Genomic DNA, 18,533 nt, shown 5'->3' on the forward strand with positions numbered 1-18,533 from the left:
TGTAGTAGCTATTCCTTTTGCATAAAATTATGTTTTCCAAAATATGCCCCTGGCTAATTCCATTATTAGCAGTCCCCTGTTGAAGGAAAAATCTCTTGGAGATTTTTTCCTAACTACCTTCCCTCTCTGTACTCTACCATCATTATTTATCCCATTTAGACACTTTACTATATTTTTCTTACAATATGTATCACTGTGTGAAATTACTATTTTTAAAATCTGGGTTTTGTGAGAGACCGCGCTACGGGCAGTGATGCACTGGGTGACTCTGCCTCACTGAGGAGAGTAATTAAATATGGGCAGAGAAAATCTTAAGAAGCCGGGAGGCAGAATGTCAGCATATGCATTCTTCTTCGTGCTAACTCACTGGGAGGAGCACAAGAAGAAGCACCCAGATGATTCAGTCAGCTGCTCAGTTTTCTAAGAAGTGCTCAGAGAGGTAGAAGACTATGTCTGCCAAGCGGAAAGGAAAATTAGAAGACATGGCAAAGGTGGATAGGGTACACTGTAAAAGAGAAATGAAAACTTACATCTTTCCTAAAGGGGGAAAAAAAGTTCAAGGATCTCAGCGCACCCAAGAGGCCTCCTTCAGCCTTTTTCTTGCTTTGTTCTGAGTATCACCCCCAAAATCAAAGGAGAACATCCCGGCCTATCCATTGGTGATGTTTCAAAGAAACTGGGAGACACGTGGAACAACACTGCTGTGGAGGACAAGCAGACTTAAGAAAGAAGGCTTTTAAGCTGAAGGAAAAATACAAAGAGGGTATCGCTGTGTACTGAACTAAAGGAAAGCTTGATGCTGGGGGCGTGGTGGGAAGGAGCCATCAAGGCTGAGGGGGCGGGGTGGGGGGGTCCTCAAGACTGAGAAAAGCAAGAAAAAGAAGGAAGAGGAGGAAGATAAAAAGGATGAGGAGTGGGGCGGTTTTTTTTTTTTTCTTATCAAGCATTTAACCTTTCTGTACACAACTCATTCCTTTAAAAAAAAAAAACAAACTGGAAATTGAAATGTAGGCTATGTAAAATTTGTTTTTTTAAACTGTCTGTTGTCTTTTTTTGTATAGTTTACACACTATCAAATGTATAGTCCTGTCCTGATGGTATTTTCAGTAACCACTAACTCTTCCTAGTATAGTATGAGGATTGTTAATTGACATGGAAATTGAAAGCAGGTTCTTGTTTGTGCACAGCAGAAACTAGTTTTGTGTGGAGGTGGTAGTTTTGTCATCTTCAGTTGTCTCCAATGCAGCTAATAGGAAATAATTGTTTTATTAATGGAATACCTCTCTGTAATTGCAAAAGAAAAAAAGCTACAGCTGTATTCACATTGTGAATGCTTCTGAGTAAATACAACTTTTTAATTAAACATAGAATTGGGGTTTTGTTCTCAGTAAGTTTCATTACTAGACAGGGACCTTAACTGACTAAAATAGGAACCCAAGAATCTATACTGATTTAATAAGTAAGTGAATAAATAAGTGAAAAAGGAGGAAAAACTGCTGTTGAATGTCAACTGATAATTGTAGAAAGAATGATAATTTGGCAACCATTGTAGTGGTGATTGATTCATTTGTATGTCATCAGTGGAGGCTAAGACTGGTAGAGGATCTTATTTAAAGATCTTGGCCTAATCTTGCAATATGTTCCTACAAGGTATTAACTTAAAGGGGGAAACTTCAGCTTTACAGGGTAGAAGTCTTGGAAACAACATGATAAAATTAGCTTCACATGGGCCCCTGGCTGGCTCAGTGGGTTGAGCCTCTGCCTTCGGCTCAGGTCATGATCTCAGGGTCCTGGGATCGAGTCCTGCATCGGGCCCTCTGCTTAGCAGGGAGCCTGCTTCCTCTTCTCTCTCTCTCTGCCTGCCTCTCTGCCTACTTGTGATCTCTCTCTGTCAAAAAATTAACTTCACTGTGGTGAAATGAGTTGACATTGTGTGTCCCCTCAAGTGGTGCACTGAGAAATCTATCTGGTGGGATTCCTACCTAGACAGTATGACTTCTGGTCATGAAGAAATAGTAAACAGACTGAGGCTTGGGGTCATCCTACAGATTCCTGAGGACAAAATTTGAAAACTTGAGGAAATATTCCAGATTGAAGGAGACTGAAGAGATAATTTAACTGAAGTGTAACATGTGTTACGATATGGGATCCTGGGGCAAAAAGGAAAAGGAAACATTGTCAAGATAGCAAGATAGCTGACAGAATTTGAATGGGATCTGTGGATTGGGTAGCAGTTATGTCAATATGGATTTCCCAATTTATGTAGATGATATCCTTTTTTGGGAGAAATACACACTGGGATATTTAGAAGTGGCCTCATGTCTGCAGCCTGCTCTTAAATAATACATAAAAAAATTAATGGTAATGGGTGTGTGTGTGTTATATGAAGAGAAAAGAGGGAAGAAAGGTGGTGATGGAGTAAATGCAATGAATTGTTAATAGTTGATTAATCTGGGTCATGGAGATATGGAAGACATTGGTACTCTTCTTGAAACTCTGTAAGTTTGAAATTAAAAATTATTGTTTCAAAAAGTTCTGCGGGGGGGCGGGGAGCACCTGGATGGCTCAGTTGGTTAAGCATCTGCCTTCGGCTACAGTTGGGATCCTGGGATCCTGGGATTGAGCCCTGCATCAGGCTCCCTGGGAGCCTGCTTTTCCCTTTGCCTGCCATTCTCCCTGCTTGTGCATGTGCGCTTTGTCTCTGTAAAATAAATAAAAATCTTTTAAAAAGTACATGAGAAGTTGAGTGAATGTTCACTAAGTTTGATTATAATGAAAAGGAGAGCAAGAGTGTAGTAATTTATAAGAAGATAAATTTATGAAAAACTGTGTGTCAAGGGGAAGGAGCTAGAACAGCAGACTCTTGATGCACAAAGGTCTTTAAGGAGGATAGATAGAATAAGTAGATGAAGATCGGATGTATAAGGAGCAGTTTATTTTGATCTATTTAGAAAGATAATTAGATTCACAATGAACAGATTCTACTTTTCATTGTGCAAGATTTTAGCTAAGAGTCTTGGTTAGGGAACAGAACTGGGTCCTAGAGGTACTCGATAAACCCTGGTAGCAGGGGAAGAGTGATGAATAAGGAACTGGTTAGCTTTAGCCTCTCAAATAAAGAGAGGGTTCATAGATTTGCAATGTTACAGACTAAGTATGCATATCCTCTTTTTCTATAACAGTACTTGATATCCTGGGAGCAGGATTGGAGCAAGTGATAATTACTTTGATACAGGTGGATAAGAGTGAGAAAATGAGGCATGTGTTGAAATGATTAACACTGAAGTTTAGGATAATTTGTAAGGAAAATGAAACAGAGGTCTGATAGGTAAGAAAGAAAATCACTGGTATCTTTTTTTGGGGAAAAAAACAACAACAACACTGAACTAAATTTAAATTATAAGTACATTTTAGCTACTTGAAGAGCAAGCTGCTTTTTAGCCTGAATAAGAAAATGACCCATACATGATGTTTTTAACATTTAATTCAGTTTGTTTTAAAGACATCAAGAGTAAAATCTGACTCAAATCTGTGAAGTAGTAGCAAGAAAAATTAGAATTCTGGTTGATTTCTGTCCAGTAATGCCAGATTCTCCAAGATATCATAAGTTTAAATATCACATAATTTCTTTTTTTATTTCAAAGTAGTAGTCTTTGGTTGGTCTGCACAATTGATGCTTCTCTTTTAGCAGGGAAAGGTTTATTGATCTTTTTGCTTTTGAGGTCATCTGTATAGAAGTAACCTGCTGTACTGTTCCCAAATGTACACGGTTTTCTACTTGAATAAGTCAATAATAAATAATAATAAAGTAAATTCTTTAGCATTTACTCTTCCACCCTGTAAAGTATTTTCTTCATCATTGAATAGTTCATACAGTTGTCACTTCTCGTTATCTAGCTTTTATTTTAAATAAGCAAATACAAATACAAAAATAAGTAATTCAGGGGCGCCTGGGTGGCTCAGTGGGTTAAAGCCTCTGCCTTCGGCTCAGGTCATGATCCCAGGGTCCTGGGATCGAGCCCCACATTGGGCTGTCTGCTCCGCAGGGAGCCTGCTTCCTCTTCTCTATCTCTCTGCCTACTTGTGATCTCTGTCAAATAAATAAAAATAAAATCTTTAAAAAAAAAAAAAAAAAAGAAAGTTCTTTAAAAAAAAAAAAAAAAAAAGTAATTCAGTTAAACCTTTCAAACTTGCCCTGCAGAAACTTAAATTTGGGGAGGGTAGATTTTAGGTTCTGCTTTAGTTTCTGCATAGAATTTAAATGATTCAAAGCCCTGTTACTGAAATTATTTCATAAAGTCTTAATAACATTATGTAGGACATTTTTTTCTAGATTTTAAGGAGAATTTTAATGCTTAAGTCCATGAGAAAGTAGAAAACCCAGGACCCTGAGATCAAGACCCTAGCAGAAGGCAGAGGCTTTAACCCACTGAGCCACCGAGGCGCCCCCTGGAATTTTTCTTTACCAGAATACAAAAGTCGCGTTGGTGGTATAGTGGTGAGCATAGCTGCCTTCCAGAATACAAAAGTCAAATATGTACCAGACATTGCCTAGGCTTTATTTATGGAGAGTGTCCTTATTTGTTTTTATCTATCTATAGTTACCTTCTACACTTTTTATTTTGGCCAAACTTTGAAGTTTCCAAGAGGGATTCACAAAATAGGGTTTATTGTTCTAGATTTTAAAAAAAAATAAGAATTAACCCACAGTGAAAGAGATCCTGTTGCATGCTTAAGGAAAGGTCTTTGCGCCACTATCTCCATACTCTACTTAATGCCTAAAATTTTAAGAAAGAGAAAGAAAAACTGATTTTTTTTTACTTTGTTTTTTCAGTGTTCAAGATTCATTATTTATACACCACACCCAGTGCTCCATGCAATAATAACATGCATGCCCTCCTTAATATTCACCACGAGGCTTACCCATCCCCCCACCCATTTCCCCTCCCAAAACCTCAGTTTTTCAGAGTCCACAGTCTCTCACGCTTTATCTCCCCCTCCAGTTTACCCCAGTCACTTTTCCTTTCCTTCTCCTAATGTCCTCCATGTTATTCTTTATGCTCCACAAGTAAGTGAAACCATATGATAATTGACTTTCTCTGCTTGACTTATTTCTCTCAGCATAATCTCCTCTAGTCCTCTACATGTTGGTACAAAAGTTGGATATTCATCCTTTCTGATGGCTGCATAATATTCCATTGTGTATATGGACCATATCTTCTTTATCTGTTCATCTTTGTTGGAGAGGATGTGGAGAAAGGGGAACCCTCTTACACTGTTGGTAGGAATGCAAGATGGTGTAGCCACTTTGGAAAACAGTGTGAGATACCTCAAAAAATTAAAAATAGAGCTACCCTATGACCCTGCAATTTGTGCTATTGGGTATTTACCCCAAAGATACAGATGCAGTGAAAAGGAGGGCCATCTGTCCCCCAGTGTTCATAGTAGCAATGGCCACAGTCGCCAAATGGTGGAGAGAGCCAAGATGCTCTTAACAGGATGGAAAAAACAGTGATTCTTAAATGTAATGTCTGATTCTATTTTATTCCTTTGTCCTAAGTGACAGAGCACATTGATTATTAGAAAGGCACATAGTTTTATTGTATATGTGGCTTCTTAAGGTGTGGCAGTAGAATAAACAAATTTATAGGGTATCTCAAGCTAAATTCTTATGTTTTGGCAAGTCTACGTTTTGTTGAAGTCCCACTCTTTCTTACCAGGCATTTTCATAAATAATACCTACACTGCTGTTTTTTGGTTTTTGTTTTGTTTTGTTTTGTTTTGTTTTCAGAATAAAGATAAGGTAATTGTTTTTGCTTCTTTGTCTTTATCCTTGCATTAAAAATGACGTCCTCACATTAAAAAAAAAAAAAATCACTAAAAATTTGGTGTGACATTTTATGTGGGTATTTAAGTAAGCTAAAGCTACACATTCTTTTCATTGTTGATTTTTTTTTCCCAGATTTTTTTTATGCAAGTTGGACTTGGGCAAATAATAACATATTAATGAGCTCACTTTCCACAATAATTATGACGAGTTTACATTATTGAAGAATTAAACTAGTGATACACTGCTCTCTTATGTTTGGATGGTGTTAAACACGAGTGTAATATTTAAATTTGACTTAGCATTTTCAGTTTTGCACCTAGCTCATAGATTTCTTCAAACTTAATGGTGGCTAAAAATACTACAGTAACCAAGTCTTACCTGCCTAAAATTTTTCTTTAGCTACGTTACTGGGTTAAATCCAAACTCTTGAACAGGTGTCTAAAACCCTCTGTCAGCCTTCCTCAGATAAAACCTTTCCAGCTTAATTTCTTGTTATTTCCACTTACACTTTGTATTCCTAGCTTTTGTTAGCTAGGAACTTTGCTAGTCCCCAGTCCCTAAGAGCAATATTTAGATCTTATTAAAGAGAAATGACTACTCTGTTCTCCCCCTAGGCTTTGGAGCTTTGCTGAAAAAACTTGTCACTTGAGGTTTTTCTAAAATCATCCTATCTGATTTTAGCAGAACTTTCATTTTGCTTACAGATTTTTTCCTTTTTTCTTATTACTGTAATCCCACTTTATTTCCAAACTTTATTCACTTTTTTTGGCTCCTTTCTTTTGTTTCTTCCTTTTCCCATTTTAGGAAATAATCCTTTTATTCATATAATTTCTTTCCAGTTTACTTTAAAATTGTTTTTTCTACCGTATCTCTTTCTCCTTCATACATCTTAGAAGCCTATGTATTCCTCCTAGCCAAGGCCAAACCCCATGTCTGTGTTGTTTATCTTGTCCCTTTCACCATTTACATAACACTGGTTTTATTGTAGTGTCCATAACACTTTTTAAAAATCTTGATTGAAAGACTGTAATGTCCTACTCTTTGATTTATTATTGGCCTTACTTACATTTGAGGTAGACTTGGGAAAGAAAGTGCATCTGTTCAGATACTGCTCTACATTTTGTCTTTTTTTTTTTTTTAAAGAATTATTTCATCAGTTTTTAATAATCCTTCCACATTCAATTTAAACACGTGTATAGTGCTCTAAAAATGTTTTCCCAGTAAATTTAATTTTTCTTGTGCAGTCCTCTTCAGTCAATTATACTATATTTATATTTGATAGTCATTTTAAAAGAACTTAGTTGAATGTGTCAGATCATCTTTAGTTTTACATTCCCATAAAAATAAATTTGTGATCATAAGTAACTGATGCATGAAATAGAAGTTGTCAAAGGATGCTTTTGAGTTCTGTTTGAAATTCTGCCAGGAGCTCAGGGGAGTAGGAGTAAGGGTGGGGACAGCGTATTACTTTATAGGTCATAGAAGAGAACAGTGAAGAGAAATTTCCCTAAAAGGTCAAAGATTTCTCTCCTGCAGTTGAATGGAAGAAGGGTCAGTTGGAAATAATGCACAGTTGGGGAAAATGTGCATAGTGTTGTTTTATTTTAGCACTTGGCTAAATAGAGAAAAAATATACTAAACTATATTAAATTGATGAGATTACTAAGTAATAAAGTCAATACAAATATAATGGGACTTCTTGTTAGATTTTACTTGGTGAAAAGTCACTGAATGCTGGTATTAGATCATTGATTGTTACTACTTTTTATTAAAAGCTGGCATTTTGGTCAAAAAGGTGTTTGGTTTTTGTTTTTATTTTTGTTAATGTGAAAAATACGTGAAACACCTTCTATAATAGAATATAAAGTAAATTCTTGTTCAAATACATAAGAACAGAATGAATTTTATCAGTATTGTAGAGCATGATGAGATGTCATGATTTTACTTTTTCATATATTCTACCAGTATTAGCATATTGAAAATTTTATTTTTGTTGTGAGTTTATGATTTATTTATTTATTCATTTTTTTTTTTTTTTAAGTAATCTCTGTCCCCAACTTGGGGCCCAAACTCACAACCCCAGAATCAAGAGTCACATCCTCTACTGACTGAGCCATCCAGGCACCCCTGTTTTTGTTGTGAATTTAGATCAGAGCCAAATATTGCCTGAATTTTTAGAAGATAAAGTGAATAAATTGATTTAATTTGTGGAATTTAAGAAGGAGTTGAATAAATGAATTTAATAAATAAATGCTTTAAGGTCTTTCTTTATTCATCAAATGCCTAATACAGTTCCTGTTTGCCAAGTGGTAGGCTGACCAGCTTTCTGGAAGTCATGGCCTGCTACAGTTCTTTTTCACTTTCTACAGATAGCCATGATATAATCCTCATCACTTTAATTCCCCAAACAGCTATTGTGTCCGTATCTTTTGCTCTTTCTCTTCTTCTGTAATAATTTCAGTTATATCATTCATTCTCTCCTACCTGTACTACTTCAACTTTCAGATGGCCTTTGACTTTCTATCCTAATTCCCACTTATGCCAACAGTATCTTTGGAAAACATAAATCTGATCCTGATACTGATTGTAATCTTAAGTGATCCCCATTATAAAACATCATTTATTGGTATACCATAAAAGGTCCTTCATAGTCTTTCCCTGACTTCATCCTCATGCCTTTGCTTCACACTGTGTTAACATACAGACTACTGCAGTACTCATATTCACATTTTCATGCCTTTGATCAAACTTTTCTCTCTAATTGCCATATGGGATGTTTTTGCTTTTTTTAAAATAGTAAGAATATTGCTAAAGTAAAAGTAAGAACCACCAACAAAAGCAGTGGTAGTAGTCTATAGCTATTATTGCCAGACACTGCATCCTCACTTAACTCATTTTGTTTTTGCAGCAACCTTATGAGATAGGTATAGAAAAGACATTGGAGGCCTAGGGAACAGGTAACTTGCCCAACATTAAACATGTAGAAAGTGGTCCTGATAGGTTATGAACTGAGACATTTGATCCTGCTGCAATCTGTTCTCAAGGCTACTACACTACATTGCCTCTTCATGCAGAAGACAGTGTCTAGGCATCACTGCTTCTGGATTCTTCTCCAGATCCAGATCCTGTTTCTCCACCTTTCAGGACAAACACACTGCTTCCTGGTTTGGATCTCTTCTGATTAATAGTATAGCACTTTGGACATGTTATTGCATTTATACTCTTCTGCCTTGCTTCCTGAGGACAGGAATACTGTGTCTTAGCATCTCATCTTTGTATCTCTAGTGTTCAGCACATATTTAATCTCAAAGCAGATGAATAAATGAGTACATGGGTAACTGAATTTTAAAGATAGAAGGAACCTTAGGGATCATCCAATTTAACAACTTTGTTTTATGGATAAAAAGCCTGAGATTACATAAATGTGTTAAGAATACCATATTTTAATGTAGATAATTTACCAAAGTTTTATCACTAGTCTTTAGTGGTTGATAATCCACTTCATTTGCTTCAAACCCCAGTCAGAAGCACATGAGTTAATTGAAAGTCTTCTAGGTGGTGCTGGCAGAATCTGATTTAGGATACACATGTTCTGTTAATATGGTGTGATCATTTATATGTTGTATCATTAGTATGAAGGCAGTAACACATCTGTATCATGTTTTTGTGAATCTTCTTTCTAATGTCAGGTTTAAGAATTTTTGTTTAGTTTTTAAGATTTAGATTGGAAGGTTATAACATGCCACCCTTGAAACCTGTTGATAAGTTTGAATCTGGGAAATGGATGTATGAGGCTAGTGACACTGTTCCCTACTTCTTTATGGATTTAAAACCTTTCAAATAATGAACAATAGGAGGAAATATTGAGAGTTTGGTAAAAGAGTATTAATTTAGAGCTACAAAATGAATATGGAAAATTAGAAAAGGAAAAAATAATAGGGCCTAGAAGTTCTGATCTCTTTTTGATTATGTGAAATTGAAATGTTTATTCGTAAATATAGGTATTCATAGAAAACCTTTTTATCTTTTACAATTTCTTTCTGAGCTTATGCTACTATAGCAGTGTAAACGTATAATTTAGGTATTTTTATTGACTTCATACATATAATTTTTTTTTTTGAAAACTGGCTTTAGTGGTTTTATATGTAATATATTTAGCTGAAGATCACTGATGGGAAATTCATATATATATATTGTTTTTAGCTTCCTAGGAGAAAAAGCCCCAAATTAGCTTACTTTCATTTCTGTATAACATAGTAACATAGGATTAGTCACTATTGTATACTACTTTTGTTCTATTATAATTTTGGTCTATTACTTCAGAAGTTCAAGTTCTTTCACAAGATCCGGGATAAGAGGTCACCATGGCTGCTGGATAGGGAGTCATAGGTAAACATTATTAACATCCTACTTCTCCTGTTAGATTGGTGGACACACATGCATTTTTTTTTTTTTTTTAAAGATTTTATTTATTTATTTGAGAGAGAGAGACAGTGAGAGAGAGCATGAGCAAGGAGAAGGTCAGAGAGAGAAGCAGACGCCCCATGGAGCTGGGAGCCTGATGTGGGACTCGATCCCGGGACTCCAGGATCACGCCCTGAGCCGAAGGCAGTCGTCCAACCAACTGAGCCACCCAGGCGTCCCACACATGCATTTTTTTAATAAGTGAATAATTTAATAGCCTTGTATAGAGGAAAATTCCTGAAACAAGTATTTCACATTTTAGTATTTAAAAATGTAATTGTTGGGAAGTGAACACTGCAGATACAGTTTCTTATGCCTGTTCAGAATTTGAATAAAAATTTATAGAGTTAATTCCATTAATACACATTTTTATTTTAAGGGTTCTGATGACTGTCTTGTGAAAATCTGGGCAACAGATGATGGGAGATTATTAGCTACTTTAAGAGGACATGCAGCTGAAATATCAGACATGGCTGTAAACTATGAGAATACCATGATAGCAGCTGGAAGTTGTGATAAAATGATCCGAGTCTGGTGTCTTCGAACGTGTGCACCGTTGGCTGTTCTTCAGGGCCACAGTGCATCTATAACGTCACTGCAGGTAATTGTTTTAATCCCTGTAAATTCCTTTTGATTATAATTGATATTTTAAGTAACTTTTGTAATCCCTTGTAATAAAGCCAAGTAAAATGAAGAAAGAAATATTTTTTTCTTGCTTTTTAAATACATGGACTTTAAAAAACATCGTAGTTAATACCTTCATCAATTCTGGATGTTTTCTAACTCTGTTTTTTATAGTTGCTATTTATTTGGTAAAAAGTGGGTTTATTTTTTGAATTATGTCACTCTTATAAAGATTTTTTTTTCTTCATTTGTTTTTCAGTTCTCTCCATTGTGCAGTGGCTCAAAGAGATATCTGTCTTCTACTGGGGCAGATGGCACTATTTGTTTTTGGCTGTGGGATGCTGGAACCCTTAAAATAAAGTCAGTTGCTCTTTTATTTCATAGAATAAATTGTTTAATTTAATGGTTAAAATTCCAATAGTATAAAGTAGTCAGTAATAGGAAATTTATTTATTCTCCTTGAGTAAGTAACAAAAATGCATTCACTGACCTGTTTGATTTTCATGTCCTGTCCCCCCCATGCCCGCTTTTTTTCATGCTTCAAAGAAAGTTTCTTATGTTAACATGTAACATGTTTGTTTGCTGTTGTTTTTTTCTTTTTGAGGGGGGCCTTCTTTTTGCTAGCCTTAACTGTTTCCTTCAGAACATACTTGTTTTATTACCACTCCTTTCTGTATGTGGCATAGTTTCATCTCAATAGCTCTTTCTGGTACTGAGAACATAATCTTAAGAGTTCCTAAGGCTGTTCTTTAGAAGAATTGCAATTATTTCTATCATTACTTCTATAAATTTTAGATTTTATTATAGATCTCAGGAAACTTAGGAAAACCAATTGATTATATTTTCACTAAATTACATCAAGATAGTTAGATGTGTCTTTCCCCCAATCCCACAATAACATCTTGCATTTGGGCTTTCTCTTGTTTTAGTAATCTCGATTTATTAAAACAGGTTGGCTAAACGTTATTATTTTTTGATTAAGGATAATGAGACAATAAAAGGTTAAAAGACTTTCCCGTACTTAAAACAGTTTTTTAAAAAATTGGCAAGGCCAGCATTCGAACAATACTTCCCTGCCTGTTGGTCCCATGCTGTCTATGCCATGCCACCTTCCAAGTGGGTGTAGTAGGGAGAGGAAGTGCTATGCTTTGCCTCAGAGACAGTCAGTGAATGGAGAAGTGGTACATCCGGTTATGCAGTGTCAGAATGTTCATCTCTGTGTTCTCATGGTAGAATATAATTCAGATTAGAAGGTATATCTTAGTAATTCTATCTGACTTCTGTGTATAAATTATCAACCCAAGTCAAGTAATTTGTGAAAGTCTTTATTACTTCAAAACAGTAGCATTTATTTAAGCTTTGTGAATATTAACATTTCTGGAGAGTGCCTCTTATGGCAGGGCATTAGGAGGCCTTGGCAGCTAGAGTAACAAAACAAACTACTTCATTTGCAAAAAGGATTCTGATCAAAGATGCAGTTCCTTGAAGAAAGCAGGTTGATTTCATTTTAGTTGCATTCTTAATATTTAAAATATTAAAGATTTTCTGTAGACATTTAGATAAAAGTTTAAATATTTTCTTGATGTGTATGGATAATAGCAACAGTTAATTGTCGTTTTCCTTTGAGTATTCTTTGCCTCCTAATGGACCAGATTGGGATACCATTGTCTTTTCGTGTTTTGTTTTTGTAGAGAAGAAAAATGTGACTAACAGTCTTCAAATTAGCATAGGAAGAAATATGTTTTTACAAAATTAAACTCTGACTTTGTGCTTCTTGAGCATTACATTGCTAAGTACAATAATATTTATCTGGATTCTTGAAAAGTGAATTATTCCATATAAATGATTTTTTTTTCAGAACCTTTACGTAGATTCACCCATTAACCAACTACCCTAACCACATTTTTAACATAAATATGTTTTTTAATGTAAAAGTAAGTAGAGAAGTATATATAATTTTCTGCTAGTTTTTTCCTTAACAGTTTATCATAGCTATTTATAATAATTTTAATGGCTGCATTATGTTCCACTGAATTGTTATTCCATACTTTGCTTCATGATCCTCCTATGTTTGGACATACCAGTTTTTTTCTGGTTATTTAGAGGTAATATTCTTTCTATTTGTGGTTAAAATTGTCCTTAAAAGCTTTTAATCTAAAGTTACCCACAAAGGAGTAATATTTTCCTACTTATAGGCTGTGGGACAACTATTTTCTTTTCCATTTTTACTCATGGCTGATAGCTGCCAAATATTTTGGCTGGAGTAGATTATGACTGCCATATGGGTTTTAATTACTCACCAAAGGCAGAAATTGTATTGAGCTGTAATGCTTCTATGTAATTTGATGGGGAGGTGCCTTCAGCAACCCAGTCTGCATTAATTGAGAAAATCAGTTCTGTTAGTAAATGAAACCTATTTTGGAAACCCAAATCTCTTGATAAATTTGCTTTTATGTAGTGTTTATGTATATGGTAATAACTCCCACTAATAAAGAATGCCGCTTTGTAGATGAGAAATGGGAGTGACTGGGTGACTCAGAAGAGATCTCTGATCTCTTGGCTGAAGAGATCTCTGATTGGAGAAAGCTGTACAGGCATATTTAGATTAGATATGGGGGAGAATGGGAATCCTAAAATACATAGATGATAATAATAATTACAAGATTTTATTAAGCACCTAGTCTGCCACGCATGTACTAAGCACTTTACATTTGTCATCTTGTTACTCTTTATGACAGCCATATGAAGAAGGTATATAAATACTGTCTTCAGGACAGATGGGAGAGAAAACTGAGGTGAATACTGAAAGTACACTGTTGGAACCCCCTCTCAATGCTGTTCCAAATTAAAAGTGATTATTCAGGATGTGAGGGCGATCTGGCTGCGACATCTGTCACCCCATTGATCGCCAGGGTTGATACGGCTGATCTGGCTGGCTAGGCGGGTGTCCCCTTCCTCCCTCACCACTCCATGTGCGTCCCTCCTGAAGCTGCGCGCTTGGTCGAAGAGGACGACCTTCCCCGATAGAGGAGAGGACCGTTCTTCGGTCAAGGGTATACGAGTAGCTGCGCTCCCCTGCTAGAACCTCCAAACAAGCTCTCAAAAGTGATTATTCATTGATGGATTGTCTAGGACTGGTCGAAGTAAATTAAAATACTAATCATAACTAATCATACTAATACTTTTTGAGTGTGCTGGGCACAGTACTAGCACTCTGTGTGGATTAAATTCATTAGTTATCTCCGTAACTCTTAAGATTTTGTTTTGTTTTTACTCCCATTTTACTGACTGAGGTACAGAAATGTTAACTTGCCTGAGGTCATACACCTGGTAAGTGACAGAGCTGGAAATTAAACTCAGAGAGTCTGAATCCAAGGCCTCATCTTAAAATATTTCCTCAAATGTGATTTTAAAAAATAAATTATTTGTACCTGTCCCTTTAAAAATATTAAAGTCCATTTAAAATGACAGTCTCTATGATTATTTGAATATTCTGAGTTTCAACGAAATGGTTGCTTAACACTTAGATGAATGATTGTGCCAGAAACTAATAAAAAATTAGAAATAGACTCCATAAGATATTAAAGTAGTGCATTTAGTTGCCTTTATAATTTCAGATTAATTTACTGAAATTAGAGTTACTTTAATCTTACTGTGAATAATTGTTTAGGTTGTGAGAATGTTTTAATAACTTTCTCTTTTTCCAAACTCTATTCATGCTCAGTTATGTCAGATCCTATGACTAAGAAAAGTTGTTATTTCATGTTAAAAATTTTATGTGTGGGGCACATGGGTGGCTTAGTTAAGTGACCAGCTCTTGCTTTCAGCGAAGGTCATGATCTTGGGGTCCTGAGATCCAATTCTGCATTGGTCTCCATAGCTGGGACTCTCTCTCTCTCTCTCTTTCTCTCTTTCAAATAAATAAATCTTTTTTAAAAATCTATTTATAAAGTAATTAAGAATTTTTAACAAATACGTCTGTTGTGTTCTGTATCAGTAAGAAAGATTATTCTTGCTCCAAATATATAACTGATAGATCATAAATATTTTGTAGGTTTTTTTCCTTGTATGATCACAGAACTGAAAACACTCTCTATTCAGTTGCTATGGTTTGTAGAAGTTACGCAGTGCACTTTGGTTGAGGCTGTAATTATTTTTTGAATTTCCTCCCCAGATAACCTGAGAAAAACTAAGTCAAAATATATGTTAAGTAGGACTTTAAATAAAACCACTGTATTGAAACATTACAGATATATTGTATATTTATTGGAGCTGGTATGGTGTTGTAAAATCTATAATTTTTCTTTCTTTAGTATCATTGATTGTAACAAACATTTAATATCACTAGTGTAAATATAAGACATCTGAAACACTCTTATACAATTATTGTAAATATATTTGAGTGTAAATGACTATTTTCTTTAGATGACTATTTTAAATGAGCATTATAGTTGACATAAGATTGAAATAGTTTTCAGATTTTCACTAAGATGAATATAAGATTCTTTCTGGAGTCTTAAAAGACGTATTTCATCACATCAGATGATAAACAGAGGGAAATGTTTAATTAACAGTGACTAAAATTGAAAAAGTTTATTACCTCAACCTGATGGTATACATATGCTACAAGATGCAGCATCTATTTTGCTAGTGTGTTCTTGTTTATAAATGATTTACTTTCTAATATATTTGTGCATTACTGTTGTACTGTATGAGAAACTGAGAACCTGTTAAATTTGACTAGAAGTAAGTGTGACATGTCTGGTGTGACAGTGGCTTTGAGAGTGTTTCATGTGTGGATCATTGTGTAATCAGGAGCTCCTACAAAATCTATAGAGTTGCCATAAAATCTTCTGATTACGACACATAATGATTTCCAACTTGTTTTAGGAAGGGAGCCATCTGTTGCTTTTTATTTAATTCTGTCTTTCTGTAATTATTTTTTGAAACAGCTCATTTTTGGTCTTGCTGATCCCTTTGGGGATATTGTTAATTGTTTATTTTTTGTTTTTAGTCCGAGACCTGCTAAATTTACAGAGCGCCCTCGGCCTGGAGTTCAAATGATCTGTTCTTCTTTTAGTGCTGGTAAGCTTTTCTCTTCCTAATCTTCCACTTTGAGTTACATTAGAAAACTTTGAGGGGAACACGTAAAGTTTTGGAAAAATATTTGCTGTTGTAATATAAATCATATTCAATACATATGCTAGGGGATGGTCATAAATTAATTTAGAAATATTTGAACTTGGCTAGAGTTATTTTTTGTATTTACATGACTAAGAATTTTCTTTGAGACTGTAATACTCTGGTAGGAGAGAAGAAGAATTTCAGAATTGACTGTTAAAGAATAGAAAAAAGTTATCTCACTGAAAGGAAGGTATTTTAGATATGTTTTATATTTTCATGGAGTTTTGAAGTGTCCTGTAGCCAAGTGAAATTTGATTGCTATTTGTAAATCTTTATTAATTATTTTGCTGCAAATTCTTTTTTGCTTTTTAAAATACAACTATATAGCAATGCTGATGCCCCCAATTATGTTTTGAGTTCATGCAGTAGTGTTTTAAATGGATGTCTTCTTAAACAAATTATAATTTGAATATTTGAAATGATGAGAAGATGTAATGAAACATCAATAGATTTAATACCTAGTGTTTCTAGTACCAGTTCCTTCTACATATACCTCCAGTTTTACTTACCTTTTCGATTCATAGTTGTGGATAGTAGTAGTACGTGAACAGGTGATTACAAGCTAATGGCATAAGTCTGTTTTTGCCATATTAATATCCAAACATGTTTAATTTCTAACCTAGATTGGCACTGCTACTGCCATGAAGACAGTTTTCCTTTTAATAATAACACAATTACAGGTACTATCCATGATTTCAGAGTACTCTGTAACCAGATATAAACAGCACTGTTTTCAACACTGTCGGAGAGTATTGATTCCAAGGAGAGAGGGTAAATTGCATATATAAATAACTGTAATACAAAGTAAAATGTATATGCTACAAGACGAAATCATAATACGAGTTCAGAGGATAGCAGGCTCATTCAATGGCAGAGTTGCAAAGACAACCTACTGGAGAAATAGGGCCCTAAAAGTTTGATAGGATTTTAACAGGTAGGAAATGTGGCAAGAGAGGGACCTAAGCAGAGTTAAAAGACATGTTTTCTAGGGAGGGTGACTGCTGATTTTTACATAAAATCACTTAGTCAAGTCATTTGTAGTAGAAATCTTGTATAAGATTTCTTACAGAAATCTATTGAAAATCTACTGAAATCCATTGAAAAATTCATTCCAGTTAAAGCTGTGTTTGTAAACTTATAACTCATTAAATTCAGTTTTAGTTATATACTTAGATAAATATGAATAGTATTAGAATAAAATGTTAATAATCTGTATAATCACAGTAATATTGCTTGCATTTTATTTAATTTTCAGATTTTGAAATTATGTTTTACTCATAAATGTTTGCTATTACTCCTCAGGTGGAATGTTTCTGGCCACAGGAAGCACAGATCATATTATCCGGGTTTATTTTTTTGGATCAGGTCAGCCAGAGAAAATATCAGAATTAGAGTTCCATACTGTAAGTATAGGTGAAAAGAATGAAATTGGAAAAATTTAAATGAGTCTAATAGTTTATATTCAGGGTTCTCTCTTTTTATCTGCTTATATGTAGGACAAAGTTGACAGTATCCAGTTTTCCAACACTAGCAACAGGTAAAATAAATATTTTTGTTTGTAAATTTAATTCCAGTTTAAAATTTTCAAATAAAGACATTTCTTGTAGTCAGGTTTTAATTAGAATTATATGTAAACTGGGTACCTAAAATAAAGGTCTTGACCAGTTATACTAAAAAAGGGACTATAGCCTGAGAACGTTTTTGTTTGTATTAATGTTAGTTTATTTGGCCACTTTTAAAAATAGGGACTTTTATCCACCCTTTATATTTTCTGTACATGTCAAAGTGTAGGGAAACTTTTAGTAGAGTTGTGAAATATATCAAAATGTAATATTTGAAGCAGAACTATTTATTGGTGATAAGCTTAAATGATGTTGTATAAATTTTCCCAGGTTCTTAGAATATCAGTATTTCTCCTTTGGAAATTTTATTCGTAATGTAGTAAATAGTGGCCTTCAATCACTGTCGAATGTTATTTTGAGACCTAGCCACCTAGACAAACAACTTAGAATGTATGTGTATAAAATTTTAAAAGCCTATAAAGTTGCAGAAGTTCTTAGTTTTACAGAGACTATCTGACAGAATAATCTCTATTGTATTAGAATGCTGTGTTAAGTAAAAATGAATTCTCTCTTAGTATTTTGAAAAACATCTCTGGGAAAACACATTTTGCTTAAGTACATGTGGTTTTTTGGGGGTTGGGCTTCCTTTAATACAGATTTGTAAGTGGGAGTCGTGATGGGACAGCACGTATTTGGCAATTTAAACGAAGAGAATGGAAGAGCATTTTGTTGGATATGGCTACTCGTCCAGCAGGGTAAGAGATCAAATTTGAAATATTTGAAATAAAGGTAGAGCACTTAAAGTATGCTGTATGTGACTCTCAGCCTATAAGTTGTATGTCATAATCCATGTTAAAATTATTACTTTT

General features: G+C 34.6%; 1 protein-coding gene and 1 pseudogene across 4 annotated transcripts in view; both read left to right on the plus strand.

The window, feature by feature from the left end:
• LOC122905214 (pleckstrin homology domain interacting protein) overlaps nt 1–18,533 on the plus strand; it is a 134,521-nt gene that overhangs the window by 39,818 nt on the left and 76,170 nt on the right. For all 4 annotated transcript variants that reach the window (XM_044246892.1, XM_044246881.1, XM_044246900.1 and 1 more), the window contains exons 8-13: nt 10,674–10,895; nt 11,178–11,278; nt 15,933–16,003; nt 17,405–17,505; nt 17,599–17,639; nt 18,321–18,419. In XM_044246892.1, coding sequence (XP_044102827.1) covers nt 10,674–10,895; nt 11,178–11,278; nt 15,933–16,003; nt 17,405–17,505; nt 17,599–17,639; nt 18,321–18,419 — 635 coding nt within the window. The remainder of the gene's footprint in view (nt 1–10,673; nt 10,896–11,177; nt 11,279–15,932; nt 16,004–17,404; nt 17,506–17,598; nt 17,640–18,320; nt 18,420–18,533) is intronic.
• On the plus strand, nt 221–812 carry LOC122905231 (annotated as a pseudogene).

This window comes from Neovison vison, chromosome 1 (genome assembly GCF_020171115.1).
Source record: "Neovison vison isolate M4711 chromosome 1, ASM_NN_V1, whole genome shotgun sequence".
Classification (NCBI taxonomy): Eukaryota; Metazoa; Chordata; class Mammalia; order Carnivora; family Mustelidae; genus Neogale; species Neogale vison.